This window comes from Felis catus, chromosome E2 (assembly GCF_018350175.1).
Source record: "Felis catus isolate Fca126 chromosome E2, F.catus_Fca126_mat1.0, whole genome shotgun sequence".
In the NCBI taxonomy this organism is placed as follows: domain Eukaryota; kingdom Metazoa; phylum Chordata; class Mammalia; order Carnivora; family Felidae; genus Felis; species Felis catus.
Genome location: NC_058382.1, coordinates 61,425,810 through 61,444,318, shown reverse-complemented (window position 1 = coordinate 61,444,318; position 18,509 = coordinate 61,425,810). Strand labels below are relative to the sequence as shown.

Here is an 18,509-nt window from a genome sequence, read left to right as displayed (position 1 = left end):
AGCTGCCCTATGTAGAGAGACTTGTCTCAAAGGGTTTCGGGACCCATCATTCTACAGATCTGTGCCAGCGTGTACCCCTACTGCTCCTCATTCACCGCTGTGGGCCAGACCCATTCCAGGACTGGGGTGGAGTCCCACCCCTGCCTTCTGTGTGGAGGCACCTGGCAAGTTGATAGTGTGGCGTACGCAGCGTGGCAGGTGCTGGGGCAGGGCCCTGGGAGTCTAGGCCGAAGCGGGTACAAGGTACATAGAGGAAGGGTCAGGGCGGGAGCCAGGAGGCTCCGGAAGAGTTGTGCACAGGGGCTGGGACCGCAGTTCATGGGAAGAACTGACAGAAGGCACAAGGGGATCGTAACTGGGCGAGGAGAGAGAACACAACGCCTGCCCTGGACCACGGCCCCCGACACCTGTGCCACCCCCACGGGAAGCACAGCGGCCCAGCCTCTCGGGCTTTGGGCAGCACAGACAGGCAGGCCCTGCTGGCGTCAGTCCTGACTTCCCCTGGGCCCCACGGTCAGTCTCTTCTCGTGGGGCCCTTCCCCTCAACGCCTCACAACCCACCACAGGCGGGCAGAGGCTCCCCCTGAGTGAGGCTGAGTTTAAACGTGGGTGTGCTGTTCTCTTGTCCTGAAGACGGCTTTTTTTGTTTGTTTTTTAATGTTTATTTTTTGAGAGAGAGTGGGGAAGGGATGGCGGGGGGGCGGTGGTGGACAGAGGATCCGAAACAGGCTCTGTGCCGACAGCAGAGAGCCTGACGCGGGGCTCGAACCCATGAACTGTGAGATTATGACCTGAAACCAAGTTGGACGCTCAACCGAGTCACCCGGGTGCCCTGTTCTGGCTGTGGCTCTTCGGCGTGCAGTGACCGCAAGCCCTTATTTGCACAGTCTTACTGTTTGTGTGTTCTCTGGGTCTGTGCCTTCAGTGTAGATAGAGCTCAGATCCACGGTTGTGACTTGGGGGCGTTTCCCCGAGGCCTTGGGAGCTGACCTGGCCTGGAGTAGAGGCCAGGGGCTAATCCTCAGGCCATCTGGTTTAGAATGCACTCAGTTCACTTGGGTGAAATTCACACTTTTATTGCATTCCTTGTTACGCACGGGTCACATTTCTACATTATTTTCTATTTTCAGATTTTGTACAGCGGTGATTTCTTACTCTTTGTGTAAATATTCTTCCTTATCACGGGATACTCTGTGCACCTGCTTGTCTCCAGCCCTCGTGAAGAAGGTGAGTCTGTGCAGTCCCTTTTCCCTATTCTTGGAGTCTCCCGTTTCAACGCAGGTTTCTAGCCAAACGTCGGAGGTCTCTTGTCTGCCCACCCACGTCTCTTTGTGCCCGGTGTGCTGGTTAGTTATCAGATCATCTCTTCTCTGGGCTGAACGCTGCGTTTTTCTTCTGTTCTCAGAGTTAAGATGAAGGGATGAAAGATGACAAAGACCACAATTGTCCCCCACTCCCTTCCTCCCTCCCCCCCCTTCCCCCTTCCTTCCTTCTTCTCTCCCCCCTCCTCCCTCCCTCGCACCCCCGTCTGCCCGCCCGCCCTCCCTCCCTCCCTCCCTCCCTTATTCATTCTAAATGTTTTTTTTATTTACTTTTTGTTGTTTTCACTTATTTATTTTTTGAAAGAGAGAGAGCAAGCTGGGGAGGGGCAGAAAGGGGGGGAGGGAGAGAATTCCAGGCAGGCTCCACACTATCCGCGCAGACCCTGATGTGGGGCTCGAACTCACAAATGGTGAGATTGTGACCTGAGCCAAGATCAACGGTCTGAGGCTTGACTGACTGAGCCACCCCGGCACCCCCAAACGTACGTCCCATTTTTAAAAGAAATAGATACTGATTTTTGTAAAATAGGTATATTAAAAGGTAAATATTCATGAAAAGTATCTTCTTATTTAAAGAAGAATTCTGAGTTTTGTCCAGAGACTTCCCTCATCTAGTGAATGCTTGTTATATTTATTCTAAGGCCAGAGAAATTTAAAGATGCGTGTCAGAAGCCTCAGTGGCAAAAGTGAGTTTGAAGTTACAGTGGGAACCAGCATTCTTACTCGGGCGGAGTTTTAAGGGACATCTCATGGTGTTCGGTGCACATCTCCGTTGCGGGCGCCATTAGAATCCGCTGGGCTGGCCCTCCCCGGAGGGTGAAGTGGGGTCCGGGCACACTTGTGCCCCCATCGTTGGGTTTGAGGAACTTAGTCCCAGCTGCCAACATTTTGAAACATGGAACAGAGATTAGAAGTGGCCCAGACAAGGAAGTCCCTGACTCCACGTGTCCCTGGGGGCCCTCCCCCCCACCCCCTCAGCTCAGTAAACATGGGAAGAAGTCTAATCTCCTAATGGCAGAGATAAATAAATTAATTCACCGACAGTGTTTTGCTTGTCCGGTCGGCACCCTCTCTTAGTGGAATCTCTGGTGCCAGCAGCGGTCTGGGAAGACCACCGTTCGCTGCCGTGGGGTCACCACCGCCGTGTGGAGGGCAGCTTGGAGCCCGCACTTCTGCCTCAGGTGTTAGGATTTACGGACAGGGCTGCTGACCGACGTGCCCTCTGTAACTGCACACGGGGTGCAGGCCGCGACAGGGGTATGGCCCAGGGTCTTCGGGCTGCCCTGCCCCCTGCGCACGGCCGGGTTACTGAGACCCATGTGACACTGTCTCTCTTCAGTTTCAGTTCATTATACTGAGACTGTTCCCAGAAGCCCGAGATCCCCTTGGTCCGGAGGACACAGCCGACCCTCCCTGGAGGCCCTTGTGCCAGCCCTCTGCAGACTGGCAGCAAGCCGCCCTCTGTCTGTGGAAACAGAGAACCTTCCAGGAACTGTTGAAGGAGAAAGAATTTCACGTAGGTCCCGCTGCCCCTTTCCTGCCTCTCCCCTCATTCTAACTCACGAGTTTGCGGGGAGATTGGGGGCCTCCTGAGGATATGGCGGGCAGGCAGCTGGGCCTGACCCAGTGACCCTGGAGGAGCCCAGAAGTGGCTTTGATTGAAATCCTTAATTGGGATCGTTGCAGATTCACACAGTTGTAAGAAATTAGAAAGGTCGTTTCCACTCTGCCCACTTTTCCTCGGCACTAACATTTTGTGGAAGATTTTGAGGGTGAATGAAACATACCTCACACCTACCTGCCAGGCTCCCGTTTGGGGTGGGCTCCTCTGGGCAACGTCACTGTGAGCCTGGCCTGCTCCGGCCCCCCTGCCCACGCTGCCTCTTCATAACTTCTCATTTATTCCGTGGATGTTTATCTCCTTATTTTGGTCTTTAGAGGAAAAATTCCCAATTGTTTTATCATATATTTTTTCAATTCTGCTATTGTTAATCCCATGAATGACCCCAGAGCAAGTGGGACAGTCTTTGTGCGACATAACGAGTCAAGAGCAGGGAACGCTAGCCGCCCACCTGCAGCGTAGCAGGTGGCTCAGGGCTGCTGTCCCGCCTGTGGGTGACCATGGACGTGCTTCTCTTGGTTTTACCTGCTCCACATCGCCGGGCTTTGGTCTTCACACGTAGGCAGCGTGCTGTGCGCGTGTTTCTGTGATGTGCCTTTTCACACACACTGCGAGGTTTTGAGATTGGTTCGTGTTAATGAGTGGAATTGTTCCAAGAATTTTATTACTTTTTAAGGTTTATTTTTTTTGAGAGAGAGAGTTGGGGAGGGACAGAGAAGGAGAGAGAATCCCAAGCAGGCCCCGCACTGTCAGCACAGAGCCCAGCATGGGGCATGAACTCACGAACTGTGAGATCGTGACCTGAGTTAAAATCAAGAGTCAGACGCTTAACGGACTGAGCCCCCTAGACGCCCCCCCAGGAATTTTAAATTAAGAAATATGCTACCAGGGATATTTGGAGCATGTTTCTACACATTTATTCTCTAGTTAACTTGCCCAACTCAAGTGGACTAGAAGATTATTTCCTGCCTCTGTTGTGCAGTAACCTGAGAGGTTTGCAGATGCCGCGGATCAACTTCAGAACCAGGCGGTATGCTGGAGAATTCAGTTTAAAAGTGCCAGTTTGAAATGTTTCATCAGCTTCGCAGTCAGACGTAACCTAAGCAATATGTGGGGGCTTGGTGCCAGCACCTCAGTCTGTCGGCAGGAAGCAGCTGAGAACGGACACAAGTGTAGGCACTGCGGTCTTCCCCTGAGTCTTTCTGCTGCGATGTGTGACATCGGAGGGACTGTGCAGCAGACTTACAAAGCTGACCTGTGCTCTCCGCGTCCCATCCTCACCGTCGTGTTCATTTGGTCCTTTTTCTCTCAGTTAACTTACAGAGACTGGTTACGGCTGGAACTAGAAATTCAACCTGAGGTCGACTGTCTTTCAGATACAGAAAGGTAAGTGTTGAAAGGGATCTGCCCTTGACAGTGGTACAAGGCTTTATGCATTGTCTTAAAGCCTAAGTCTTGTCGTTACATCTCAGTGTTCAATTTGATATATACACCTATGAGCACAGTTTCATTCATTCATTCCTTAATTCAAGAAACGTTTATGGAGCTCCTAGTGTGTGCCACGCACTTCTAGAATGTTCTAGAAACTGGGAAGTGCGTTGTGATGAGACAAGTCTGCCCATCTGGTACCTTTGTGCGCTTCTACTCCAACGCCCCTGACTGGGCATCCTCGCCAGGTGTAAACCTGAGCAGGCCGGGCGGCAAGCAGGCGGGCAGACAAAATGGATTAGAAGTAGGGACGCACACTCAGGACCCCACGGTTAGGGGTGCATCAGGGGCAGATGTAGGTGCCTCAGGTGGGAGAAGAGCAGGCGGGGCGACTGTCGTGAGCGGCTGTGGTGGAGTCCTGGCCCTCTGGGGTCCTGAGGGAGCTTGCCAGAGTTCTCAGCTGGCGCGGCCGGCTGGGCAGGCACAGGGCTGACGGGTGCCGTGTGCAGTACTGGCTCTGAGCTGGTGGAGCAGGTCCCTGGGCCAGTTACTCAGACCATAGGGACGGGGGATGTGCTGTTCTGGGCGTGAGCGTGGGGTGCTGACCAGCCCCTGCATGTGGGGCTGTGGGAGTCAGAGAGGGAAATGTGCTGTAGGTGCAATGGAGCTGGTGGGGCACAGGGACCCTGGGGGCAGCGGAGGGCAGGGGTCAGCGTGAGCCGTCCTGAGCCACTGTCCCTGTGCAGTCAGAGATGCGGCTCGCATGCCGGGGGTCGGGGGGGTTGGGGAGGATTCTGTCCCGTGGTGTCAGATTGCAGAGGAAGTCAGAACCGTGGAAAGAACTGCTTTTCCGACAAGGTGAATGTTTTGCTTGCTTCTCGGGTCTGTGTGCAGCCAGCTGTGAGTGCTTTCTGCGCAGGCGCACGCGCCCTGGGGTCTCCCCGCTCTCCCTCCTCTCTTTCCACTGGGAAAAGGAAAAGAAGGAATTTGTTTTTTGGCGTGAGGATCCATAATAAGCATTTCTTACCCTCAGGTCACTGTGTGCTAAGTTGTGCTTAGACCTTTTCTGTTTTCATTCAACAGGCAGTGCTCAGATACATTGTGTAACAGCTTCAGATGGCCTGGGCGAAGCACCAGCCTTTATAACCTCTGTTCCTTGCCCACTTGTGGGTTTATGGAAACGTCTTACTCGTGGCTCTTTCTGCATAAATAGACTACAGTGTCATGTGCCTCTCTTGCCGCGGCTTTAGTTAGTACATCCTCAGGATCCTTCCCATGAGCACCTGCAGAGTCTGGGCCAGATGTGGGCATCTTTGCTGACGGACCCTGGAATCACGACCCTGGGGATGGCCCCCGAGGAGGCCTTGATTGCAGTAGAGGGCCTTTCCGCCACCCAGAAGCCCCAGATCTCGCCACCCGCCATTGTTGTGCCGCTGGCTGTGGGCTCTCGTCCTGGCTCCCGGCACCACCGGTTTACAGCCTTTCCCAGCACAGACCTTGGTGTTTGCTGTTGCAGGTGGGACTTCCAGCAGTGGGCGATCCATGAGTACTTCCTCCCCAGGCCCTCGGCTGCGGGCGGCTGCGACGGGGACCTGCAGGTGGCGTGCACGGTTCTTGTCGACGTGCTGATAGACTTCTGCCAGAGGTTGGGAAGGCTGATGCCAAAAAGCATCTTACTTTTAGTCTTGATTCTTCCAAGGTGTTTTGTCTGTCCACTTTGTGTTTGACAAAGCACAACTGAACACGTCCTGCTAGTGGGTCTGAGTCTGTGCGGAGTAAAGGTAAGCTTTCTGGATCCGTCTTCTTTGTGTGCAGATTTGCCAGCGGCAGTGACTTGTCTTTCTGCTGTCATCCGACATGTGGGTCGTAAGCGTAAAGGGTGGAAGAAGCGGGCGGCCGGTGGTACCCTCCTAGAGGGCTGCAGTGCGGACGTGGGCTCACTGCTGTGGAGCAGAGCTCCCGTACCGTGCCCGCTGGGCTGGGCCGTTAGCATCTTTGTCCTCCTGTTGTGTGAAGATGATGAGTAAAATCAATTCCATTTTCCACATTTTGGGGGATGTATTACTTCCATCCTAGAAAACCAGTCTTGTTACCCTTGTTCCCCTTTACCTCCCGCTGCGCCTCTTCTCCACAAGGATCTGTAAACGTATCGCCTGGTTAGCGGAATTCTTACGAACTCACGTTTCAGTACAACCAACAGCACTGGAGTTCTTCCTACCAGCGCCTAGTGGCTGGGAGCAGCACGTACGGCACCAGGCAAACGGACGTTGGGGCCAGGCCTCTTGTTCTCAGTTTTTCTCTTGGGAGGGATAAACGAGTATGTGTGCACGGAATGAAATCAGTGTCTCCATTCCTTCCCTGTCCCCCAGCTCCTGGCCACCCTGAATCTATTTTATGTCTCTGGATTTGTCAGTCCTGTCACACAAATATGTGTGTGACACATTGTGTCTGGCTTACTTGGAATAACGTTTTCAAGGTTAGTGTATATTGTAGCATGTCCATCGAGTGACAAATGGATAAAGAAGACGTGTGTGTGAAATTATATATATATATATATATATATGTATATGTATATATATATATATATATATATATATAGAATGGAATATTACTCGCTGATCAAAAAGAATGAAGTCTTGCCACTTGCAACCACATGGGTGGAACTAGAGTAGATTATGCTAAGCGAAATAAGTCAGAGAAAGATAAATATCGTGATTTCACTCATCTGTGGAATTTATGAAAGAAGACAGAGGAACACAGGGGAATAGACAGAAAAATAAAAAGAGACAGGGAGGGGGCGCCTGGGTGGCTCAGCTGGTTAAATGGCTGACTCTTAATTTCGGCTCAGGTCACGATCTCATAGTTTGTGGGATCGAGCCCCATGTCAGTCTCTGTGCAGACAGCACAGAGCCCATTTGGGATTCTTTCTCTACCCCTCCCCTACTTTCTCTCTCCAAATAAACATGAAAAACATTTTTTTTAAAAGAGAGAGGGAGACAAACCATAATATACTCTTAAATACAGAGAACAAACAGGGCTGCTGGAGGGTGTTGGCTGGCGGGTAGATGGGCGATGGGCATTAAGGAAGGCACTTTTCGGGTCGAGCACTGGGTGTTGTAAGTGATTAATCACTAAATTCTCCTGAAATTATTATTACACTATATGTTAACTAGAATTTAAATAAAATTTAAAAATCGATATATCGTAGCATGTATCAGAACTTCATTCTTTTTATTACTGAGTAGTATCCCATTGAAGGATGGACCACGTTTTGTTTATTCATTAGTTGATGGACATTGGGTCTTCCCCTTTTGACTATGAATAATTCTGTTAAGAACATGTGTGTACAGGCTTTTCTGTGGTCCTGTGTTTTCATTTCTTTCGGGCATATGCCTAAGAATGGGGTATGCTGTGTTATACTTTAACTTTCTTAGGAACTACCAGACTGTTTTCCAGCATCAGAGGGTTCCAGTTCCTCCCCGTTATCATCAACATAGTTGTCATTATCTTTTACTTACACCCCTCCTAATGGACATGCATTGGCATATATCATGGTTTTGATTTGTTTTTCCCTGGTGGCTATTGATGTTGAACATATTTTCATTTATGGGTTGGCAATTTGTGTATCTTCTTTGAAAATGTCCTATACTTTGCCCATTTTAAAATTGGGATGTTTTATGGAGTTGTGTTCCTTATGTATGCTATATACCACATCCTTATCAGATATGAGTGGCAAATATTTTCTCCCCTTCTGGGGCGCTTGGGTGGCCCAGTTGGTTGAGCATCCGACTTCGACTCAGGTCATGATGTCATGGTTTGTGGGTTCAAGTCCCACGTCGGGCTCTGTGCTGACAGCTCAGAGCCTGGAGCCTCCATCAGATTGTGTCTCCCTCTCTCTCTGCCCCTCCCCTACTCATGCTCTGTCTCTTGCTCTCTCAAAAAGAAACATTAAAAATTTTTAAAAACAATAATAAAAATAAATTTTGATGAAGTCTAATTTATCTTTTTAATTTTAGCTCTTAATTTAGGTCTTTGATTAATTTGAGTTAATTTTTGTATATGGAATAAGGAAGGGATCCCTTTTCATTCTTTTGCATGTGGACATCCAGTTGTCCCAGCACGTTTTGCGGAAGAGACCGTCCTTCCCCATTAAATGGGCTCAACATCCTTGCCGAAAATCAACTAACCATACGTGTGAAAATTTGTTTCTGACCTTTTCTTATTGAGATGGTGTTTATGTCTGTTCTTATGCCAGTATCGCAGTTTTGATTACTGAAGGCTTGTAGGAAATTTTAAATCGGGAAATGTGAATCCCTCAACAACCCCCCCACACACGCCCCCCACCCCCCTGCCCAAGATTGTTTTGGGTATTCTAGGTCCTTGCAATTCCATCTGAATTTCAGGATCAGTTTGTCAGTTTTAACATAATCAGCTGGGATTCTGCTAGGATTGCACTGTATCTGTAGATGCATGTTAGCACTATTACCATTTTACCCATACTGAATCTTTCTGTGAACCTTCTTTCAATGGTATTTTATAGTTTTCAGTGTACATGTCTTACACCTCATTGGTTAAATTTATCCTGAGGTATTTTATTCTTTCTAACACCATTGTAAATGGAATTATTAATTCCACTCTTGGTGGTTTAGAAAAATACAACTGATTTTTGTATATTGATTTCATGTCCTGCAACTTTGTGAACTTACTTGCTTTAGTAGTTTTTTTATTGGTGATTCTTTGGGATTTTCTATATACAAGATGTCATCTCTGAATAAGATGGTTTAACTTTTTCCTTTACAATCTGAATGCCTTTTATGTCTTTTTCTGAGTGAACTGTCCCAGCTAGAACTTCCAGTGCAATGTTGTATGGAAGTGGGAGAGAGGACAACTTTGTCTTATTTCTGATCTTAGGAGGAAAGCTTTCAGTCTTTCATCATTAAGTATGATGTGAACCGTGGGTTTTTCACAGATGGCCTTTATCAGGTTAAGGAAGTTCCTTTCTGGTCTTAGTTTGTTGAGTGTTTTTCTCATGAAAGGGTATTGAATTTTGTCTAATGTTTTATGTGTGTCTATTGAGATGATCGTATGGTTTTTGTTTTCTTATCCTATAGATATATGTGTTACATTGATTTTAGGGTGTTGAACCAACCTTGCATTCTTAGAATAAATCCCACTTGGTCATGGTACATAATTGTTTCAGGATGTTGCTCAATTGGGGTTGCTAGAATTTTGTGTGTATGTTTTGTTGTTCGTTGTTGATGACTGTGGGTGTCACATGGTCCTCTGGGACCTCCTGGCTCTGTGACCACACGCCAGTCTGGAGGCGGGAGGGGAGGCTGGAATGCCCGCACATCAGGAGATACTTAGGAGGCTTTTGTTGTGTTTTGTTTCAGTTCGAGGAGTTACAACTACTCAGAGAATTCTGATTTGGTTCTCAGTGGCTGCCCAGGAAATCGGGATATTTTTTCCAGATTGCAGGTGAGCTAGAATATGTGAAACCCAGTGTTTCACTGCATCTATGTCATCTGCTATTAAGATTATTTTTATTTTTATTTTACAGAGAATGTGAGCCAGGGAGAGAGGTTTTTTTTGTTTTTTGTTTTTATTAATTTTGAGAGAGAGTGCACGCAAGTGGGGGAACGGCAGAGAAAGGGAGAGAGAGAGAATCCTCAGCAGTTATGCTGTCAGTGCAGAGCCTGATGCTGGGCTCGAACCCACAAACCATGAGATCATGAACTGAGATGAAGTCAGATGCTTAACCGACTGAGCCACCCAGGCGCCCCTTGGGAGAGAGAATCCTAAGCGGGCTCCACACTCAGCGTGGAGTGTGATGTGGAGCTGCAGTCCACAACCCTGGGATCATGACCTGAGCCGAGAGTCGGACACTCAACTGACTTAGCCACCCAGGCACCCCAAGATGTTTATTAGAAATATCTGCAACGGGTCCTGAGGCTCCCCAGCAGAATGAAAACCAACATCATGCATATAAGGTCCCAGACCCAGAGGGACAGTGTGCTCACTTCACCAGTGAGTATCACAAAAAAATGCAGAAACAAAAGCTGTGGTGCCAGAACCATCTCCGGGCTTTGGGACATTTAAAATCTGAAAATAGAGGCAACTGAGCAAATAGCAGCTTCAGTAGTAACATGATTGCTCTGCACCGCTGTCTGCTTTTTAGCTCTTGGCTGCTCTGTTTGGATGCCAGCCTCTGAGAAATGACGTAGCTAGCCCCCCACTTGCCAAAGGAGGGCTTAGAGACTGTTCCACAGGGTCACCCGGCACCTCCACAGGCTGGCGGGTTCTCGTCACCGAGGCAGGCGCACTTACGAGGGCGTGGAAATGGGGCTCTCGTTTTGAAATGAAAAGTATAGTTTTCCAGTCCGAGTACCTGTTCGTCTCGGGTCTTTTCAGGGTGCTTAAAGTCGGACCCTGTGAGTGGGCTCTGGGGTCAAAGTGCAGACCGTGCCCGCTCTGGTTCCATGTCCACAGCGTACACGGGGAATCTGTACCTCTGGAAGTACACGGGCAGCTCCTCGTTAACAGGATTCTGGGTGTGGATTTCATGCTTCCTCGTGGTGTTTCTGCTTTCCAGGTGCTTGAATAGAGAGAATGTGGGGAGTGACAGAAGCCATGGAGGGGGAGGTCTGGAACACTGGGGAAATGTACCTACCAATGAATAAAACATCCCACAAAGAAGAGCCCCCAGCCCCCTCATCTTGCCCTTCTGTCCGCCGCATCCGTCATAACTGGCTGTGGTGGGGGGTGAGCGGGGAGGGCAGACAGTGCATCCTGGGGTTTGGGGTCACGTGTGGCAGGGACGATGCTTTAAAGTGGGTGCTTGGCTTTTTCTGTCTCTACATCTGAATGTGCGCAGACACCGCACACACTTTGTGCTTTCAGTCTACAGGCATTTATTGAGTGCCTGCTGTGTACGTGCCTCCCGTCCGTAATTTGTCCTCAGATTATGTGCACGCACACACCTGTGTGTAGTAAAAGAGCACATGATAAACAGTAAAATGTTAGCCATCGGTGAAACTGGGTAACGGTGTTCTTTGTACTGTTCTTGTTCTATTTTTGCAACTTTTCAATGATTTCCAAGTAAAAACGCTTGTCCCGGTCATTCCTAGCTCCTCTTGGGAGCCTCCCCCAAGCCCACCCAACCTCATTTCAGAGTCCTGATTGGGGCTGACCGTCAGCCCTGAGGACTTCCTGCCGTGACCGTTTTGGTCTTGCTTTTTCCAGGAGATGGCTGCTGGCCTGGAGCAGGGCCCGGGGGCACCCCGCAGTTGCTCTCCTCCTCAGGGGCACTTCCTTTTCGGAGTTTTCCGCAGACGGCTCCAGGCGCTGGCAAGCGGGTGGGATGTGGCCGCCCGCCTTCAGAGACAGCGGGAGCTGCTTGTGTACAAATGGTAACACAGCACCGTGGAGAGATTCTGTCTTAAATTGAATTTCTTTTCCATCGGTGACTTGTTTCTGTCCCCTATCCCCAGCCTGTGACGGCGTCTTCTCCTTGGTGTTCCCATGGAGATCAGGGTTTGAAGCTTTGCGTTAAAGCCTTCCTCTTCAGACTCAGGAGCTGCTTTGCTGAAAGCTGTAGCCTAAAGAATTCATGTCAAAATAAGGAAAACCCTGTGTGCCCAGAGATATTCATTGTCGCCACATTTATGAGTAGGAGGTCACGTCATCTCCGAGTTCTAGGGAATAGCTTGGTTAGACTGTGGGCACCTCTTACTTGGCTATTGCACAGCTTTAAAATGGGTCGTGGGGTAAGACCTCGTGCATGTCGGCAGTGGGTCCAGCAAGGCACAGTCCCAGGAAAGGACTCCAGTTCCGGGAGCGGGTAGGGAGGGTGGTTACAGACCAGAGCCCGAGCTCCCAGGGAGCGACATGAGGCCAGGCCATCGCTGCTGACGCAGCTCTTTTTTGCCAGGATCCTCCTCGGTCTGCCCCCGTCTATTGTCGTCGGCCGCCCCCAGGCCGGCCAGCCAGCCGCCCCTGACTGCACCGAGTTCTTCCACTTGGTCAACTCTGAGCTGGTAGGTGTGGGCGAGTGACCGTGGGACCCGGGGACGGGGGCGATCGATCACTGGTTCTCGAAAACTCACGAGCGCATCTGTGGTCACTTGGAGCCAGTCACTTGAGTGTGTGTCGGACCACGTGGGATTGCTGAGGGAAAGAACGGGGTACTGCTCCGGGAGCCAGCAGTCGGGGCCTCTGTGTGCCCAGCCTCCTCCCACAGCCGGAGCCGGGGCCAGCGAGGCGCAGGCATCGGATGTGGCTCCCTTCCTCGACGGCTTCCGTCCTTTCCGGAGCTCTCCTCAACTTTCAGCCGCCAGGATCTGTGGAGTCTTGCACACCACGTGTCTCCGCTGCTTTCTAGTTTTGACATTTCGGGGGCACGGAAGCCAGAGGTGCCGCGAGGACCACGGGTCCCACCAGTCTGCCCTGCTTCCGGCGTCCACACTGCTCAGTGTCTTTTTACTTCTTAAAAATGTACAAATATGACTAGAGATTGAACTGCGAGGCCCCATTCTGTCACAGCTTTAAAAGGTGACTTAGAAGTCCGGGGAGATGAGACTAGGTGTTCTTTGGGTTCTTAGCAAAAGCTGTTTTCCTCAGAGCTCTCAAAAGGGCCCGGGAAGGCTGGCAGATGTGGAAAGGGGCAGGACAGAGACGCAGACAAGGGGTGGAGAGGCGAGTTGCCATCCCGGCAACAGGGCCGTCAGAGTGCCGTCCTCACCTCCTGGGCCGTGTTGGGGCCGAAGTGGGCAGGCTGGGGGCTCTGGCTGCACAGAGGAGCCATGTGAAGAGGCACTGAGCCATGCAAATTCTGGGCCAGCATGCCCGAGGACAAAAGGCCAGATCTCTGGTCAGCAGTGGTGCTGTGACCCGGTTGCCATCTTCAAGGCGTGTTCTCACAGCTAGAGTCTGTCAGCAGAAACCCCCCCCCCCCCCCCCCCCCCGCCGTCGGTTCCTTCCTCACTGGCTTATGCTGTTTTGCAGAGAAACTTCTCCCATGGAAGCGCACTGACCCACGACCTCACAGTCCACTTCTTCAGGGTAACTGCCTCCCTCTGCGCCTCCCCAGTCGCCTGCTCGCACCAGTTGGGCCACATCCTCACTCTCACTTGTGCTTTGAGGCCACGGCGTCTTCCAGGGCCGGGGTGTACGTGCAAACCACTGAGCTTCTGGCACGTTCTCTCCTCCAGGGGCTCCTCAGTGCCTGTTCACAAAGTGGAGACCCCTCCCTGACAGCAGACCTGGTCCTGACCGCGTGCCAGACTGAGTGCCCCCTAGTCCTGACCTCTGCGCTGGTAGGCACGGCTGTCTGCTCAGGGCGCTCCCGGGGCTGGCGTGGTGACCGGGGACCCAGTTCTTGTCATGCGGGAGAAATGGGGGGAGGGGCGAATAGAACCCAGCAGAACGTAGGAGGGCAGGCTTCCCTGCCTGTGCCTGCCGGGAGGGAACGCGGGTGTGGGTTCACTGTGGTTCCACGTTGGCACAAGGCGACCCCTAGTTGCCTGTGGTCCCCCACCTCAGTTTCCCCTGTCCCGCCAGACCACCGTCTCGGGGCTTCAGAGAGGCGCTCAGCCTGGCCCTCGCGTGGCCTGACGTTCTCGGGTTGAGAGCGTAGGCTTCTTTCGGGTGTCTTTTTAAGTTTATTTTGAGAGAGAGAATCCCAGGCAGGCTCCACGCTGTCAGCACAGAGCCCACCGCGGGGCTCCATCCCCCGAACCGGGAGATCACGACCCGAGCTGAAATCCAGAGGCCCCCCCTCCACCGGTGCCCTGTGCTCTTAGATTCCTGACAACAGGCAGCTCCTCTGGTTTCGTCAGCTGGAGCCCAGGCTCTGGCAGCCACAGGAGCCGAGCTGCCGCGCCCCCGAATATCTCCACTTTTCTCTTAGTCTTGGCTCATTTGCGTGGCGTTCGCTGCAAGAGCCGTGGCGTGTGTCAAACACCCGCTCCATCGTGTTATCTGCAGAGGAAGAGAAACCCCTCCTGGCACTGCCATGGACCCAAGTGCACAGGGCACCACCCAAAGGCCGGAGGCGTGGGCGGGATGTGCGCCGCGCTGAGCGGTGCCCGCCGGCGGGTGGGCTCCGGTCTTCAGTGGTCACCTGAGGGTTCAGCATCTTGGCTGCGGGACTGAGGAGGTGTCCGGGTAGAGCCTCCCGGGACCCGCTCACTGGTGATCTCTCTCCTCTGGAAGTTGTGGTGGCCACGTCTGGAGCCCGAACTCCGTAGTCGGTGGAGGAGATGTCTCCAGGCCCCACTGCCCCAGGAGCTGCAGAGACTGTGGGAGGCCCAGCGGTTTGGCAGGAGGTAAGAGGGACAAGGGGACGGGGCGTGGCTGTTCTTTGGGACCCGCACTGGGTTATCTCCATGGACACGTTGGCCTTGACAGGCCATAGGGACAGGTCTGCCAAGAAAGGGAAGAAACAGACGCGACCGAGCAGGTTCCTGTCTGAGAAGCTCGAGAATGTTTCGGGAAAGACTGATGTTAGCAGGCCCCTGCCCAGCTTTGCTGCCCACCTACGCCCCTCCTCTCCTCTTACGCCTGCAGTCGGCCCAGGACTGACAGTGTCGGCATCACGGGGATGTGTTCGAGAGGCAGATCCGGTCTGCCCAGCCGGCGGTCTCCGGTGGCCGCCGGACTGGGGGACAGCTGTGTTCCTAGAGGCAGTCAGGAGGAGCTCACCCCACCCAGCCTCCTTTATCCCCGAGGTGCCCCGCGTAACGCTCCGGGTCACGAGTGCCTGAAGTCCCAGAAGACCAGGAAGGCCAAATTCCTGCATTATATCCCATTCATTTTTGGCCTGGTTTCGGACCTGCTGGAAACCCTTTCTGGGAGAGAACCCGAGGGTCTGAGTGGCGGGGTCCAGGTCAGAGGCCTGTGCATCGCAACCCTCTTGCAAAGCTCAGCTAGTCGGGACCAGGTGCTCTGGCCGGGCCCCACCTGTCCCCATGTCCACAGCACAGAGGCCCGTTAAGGAGATGGGAAACCCGTCTCTAAGCCAGGGATGAGCCTGACGCAGGCATAGGGCTCTGCCGGGGGTTGCTGGGGACACAGACCTTGTTTCTGCTGGCTCTGAAGCCCCCCCCTGCACGACGTGAAGGTGGGCAGGGCTGGCGTCCTGACGGTTACGGGACCGAGGACTGGAGGTTTTCGACCACGACGGGGTTTTGAGGCTTCTGTGGTGACACACGTCCCTATCTCCTAGCTGCCTCCTCCCTGACACGGCATCCCCTGCGCCTGGCCCGGCCTGGCTCTCTGCTGCTGCACTTTACTTCGAAATCCAGCGAGACGGGAAAGACAGCGTCAAGAGCCAGCTGGAGAGGCTGGGCTGCCAAGGAGAGGAGGCAAGATACGAAATTCTCTCACTTGTCTTTTCTGGCAAGCTTGCTTCTGACCCGTGCTCTGACCAGCTGCGTTTCTCATGGTTCACCTGAACTGGGCTTTTCCAAGGAGAGACAGGAAGGGCGGGGTCGTCCTGACTTGATGAGGAAGTGAAGTTTACCAGGTTGACAAGTTTAGTAATACTTGACCATCAAGTTCCCTTTTGATCTCACTCGTGTCCTCTCCACAAGCCGCTGCCCTGCGGGGCCTTCTGCGCTCCTGTTTGCACAGCCGGGGTCCCTCCAGGGTCTCCCCAGCTAAAGCACTGGTAAACTGGAAAGTCAGAGCACCCGGCCAGGGTGGGGGTGGGGGGGGATGTTCAGTCGCTTAAGCGTTTGACTCTTGATTTCAGCTCAGGCCATGATCTCAGGGTTCCTGAGTTCAAGCCCCGCCTCCATCGGGCCCTGTGCTGACAGCGTGGAGCCTGCTTGGGATTCTCTCTCCCTCTCTCTGACACTCCCCCGCCTGCACGCTCTCTCTCTAAATAAACCTAAAAGTCAACCTGTCCAGGCTCTGGACATACACACCTGCCTGAGGTTTTTGGTAACTATAATTTAATGTGGAAAAACCCACAAGGGAGTTTCTTCTAAGTTTATTTTATTGAAAGTGATTTTAGTGGCTCCAAGTCTCCCAGGCCTGTGTGAGCTGAGGGGATAGTGTCCAGACAGACCCCACCCAGCCAGGGTGTGTCCCAGCGGGTTGTGGCAGGTGGGCCCCTGCCTCTGGTCAGGGTGGGACGTATGGGTTTTTCTCTAGGGATTTTATAAACTTCTCCACAAGAAGCTAAGGAGTGAGGCTGGGCTGGGCGTAGCTCCCTGCAGCTCAGGGACACCAACAGCCTGGTGTTTCACTGCTCTCACTTGTGCAAGCCGTGTTTAAAGGCTCATATAAAATGACCCAGTCGGTACAAATTTATTCTCGAATTGTCTCTTTAAAATTTTTCTTCATAAGATCCACTTAGAGGAAAAAAAGAACAATGTCCTTACTTAGAATTACTTTTTGAGGATACAATGTAGGGAATTTTATTTAAGTTTATATATTTATTTTGGAGGAGGGAGAGAGAATCCCAAGCAGGCTCTGAGCTGTCCACACGGGGCTTGATCCCATGAACCGTGAGGTCATGAGCTGAGCCGAGCCATGAGGCGCCCCAGGAATTTGATGTTGTAAGTGCACCTGTTTTGTTTGCAGCTGCTGGTGTTCCTGTTTTTCTTTTCCTTAATGGGCCTGCTTTCATCACATCTGACCCCACACGGAAGACCGCGTCAGGTAAGGTGACCTTTCCCACCGCGGGCCTGCATGACACCCCTGAGACCTCCTCAGTAGGGTGTCTGGGAGGACAGCCCCGGAACCTCTGTCTTGAAGGGTTTCTCAAAAGCGAGAACCCCTAGGCCTGTCCTTTGAGGTCTTACTTCAGGACTCAGGCACGACGGTCCCTGGCCTGTTCCCCCTACAGTCACCATTTAAGGCTCACAGGACACACGAAGGCTCCCCAGTGTGTGTGTCTGTGCGGATACTCACGACCTTCTAGTCAGCCTCCCTCTTCTGTGGGCCACAGGCTGTTGACACCCCGAAGGCTTTGGACATTTGTGCTGAGATTCTGGGGTGTTTGGAGAAGAGGAGGGTATCCTGGCTGGTGCTCTTTCAGTTGACAGAGACAGGTAAGAGGCCACTGAGACTCGATAGCAGGGGACGACGGCCTGCGTCTGTCCTAGTTAGCCATCCGGGAACACAGGTGACCCAGCAGAGAGACAGGTTGCGATCCCCACTTCTTAATCTTTCTTCAGAAATAACTTTCAGATGGTTAAGAACGGGACTTTGGGCCTGACTTTACTCACTCATTTCCCAAAGTGTATCTTCTTGCCAAATACATAAGCCACATCTTGGGATAAATGCAGAATAAACTCATTTAAAGGACAAAAGAATCCCATGGGGGTGCTGAGTCCCAGGGTGCCGCTAGGCCTTCAGGTGGGGGACAGGGGGTCTGCCTGCCTCCGCCACCAGCCCTGCTCTCCAGAATGAGGACGTCGCCCCTCGTCGCCAGGCTCCTGACGTTCCGTGAACGTGCCGACCCTAGGGTAGGCGGGCACCCACGGAGCTGACTAAAGCCATCCCCTCTCGGTGTTGCAGGCGGCGGCCTGGGCCACGTCCTCCTCCGCCTGGCCCCAGATCAGTATGTCAGACTGCTGCCGTTCGCCTTCTACAGGTAACTGCACCGACTTCCCGGGTTGCTGCCAGAGCAATCCGGGAAGGAGTTCGTGCCCGCGGGGTCGCGCGTGGTCAGAGGAGGCGGTCCTCCCCTTCCCCCGGCCCTAGATCTCAGTACCGCGGCGTGTCTCCCTCCAGACGGGAAAGATGCCTATGACGTCATTCCTCAGATGAGCAGCTGCCGTGCTGATTGCCACTCACCTCTGTGAGGTCTTAGAGTCACTTGTGTCTCCTTATCTTCAGCCTTCTCTCCTACTTTGACGAAGACGCCCTCACCAGGGAGGATGCCTTCCTGCACGTTGCCGTCGACATGTACCTAAAGCTGATCCGTCTCTTCGTCGCCGGGGAAACCAGTGCACTCGCCACCGTAGCCAGCAGGAGCCGGGAGCGCCGGGGCCAGGCAGGTGACACGCCTCACAGCCCCGTGCAGCCAGCTCTCCGGGGCTTGAGGCCTGTGACAGCCCCGCCCCTGGTGGCACGGTGAGCAGATGGGGGCATCCTGACTCATCACGGGATCCCCTGACCTGTGACTT

The 18,509-nt window shown here is 52.6% G+C and overlaps 1 protein-coding gene and 1 long non-coding RNA gene across 20 annotated transcripts in view; one reads left to right on the top strand and one right to left on the bottom strand.

Annotated features, from left to right (window-relative positions):
• The window catches only part of FANCA (FA complementation group A), a 63,794-nt gene that overhangs the window by 43,086 nt on the left and 2,199 nt on the right, over positions 1-18,509 (top strand). For 8 of the 19 annotated variants that reach the window (XM_045045656.1, XM_045045655.1, XM_045045659.1 and 5 more), the window contains 15 exons: positions 1,131-1,227; positions 2,662-2,838; positions 4,256-4,329; positions 5,888-6,016; positions 9,765-9,849; positions 11,614-11,780; positions 12,302-12,407; positions 13,375-13,431; positions 13,581-13,685; positions 14,584-14,696; positions 15,596-15,734; positions 16,960-17,037; positions 17,327-17,429; positions 17,899-17,974; positions 18,220-18,376. In XM_045045656.1, coding sequence (XP_044901591.1) covers positions 1,131-1,227; positions 2,662-2,838; positions 4,256-4,329; positions 5,888-6,016; positions 9,765-9,849; positions 11,614-11,780; positions 12,302-12,407; positions 13,375-13,431; positions 13,581-13,685; positions 14,584-14,696; positions 15,596-15,734; positions 16,960-17,037; positions 17,327-17,429; positions 17,899-17,974; positions 18,220-18,376 — 1,663 coding nt within the window. The other 11 variants (XM_045045657.1, XM_045045658.1, XM_045045661.1 and 8 more) reach the window with 11 other exon arrangements.
• Positions 854-2,662, bottom strand: LOC123382192. The gene is made up of 2 exons (XR_006590190.1): positions 2,046-2,662; positions 854-1,395 (listed from the first exon to the last, which is right to left on the bottom strand). It is a non-coding gene; the product is annotated as an uncharacterized LOC123382192 (long non-coding RNA).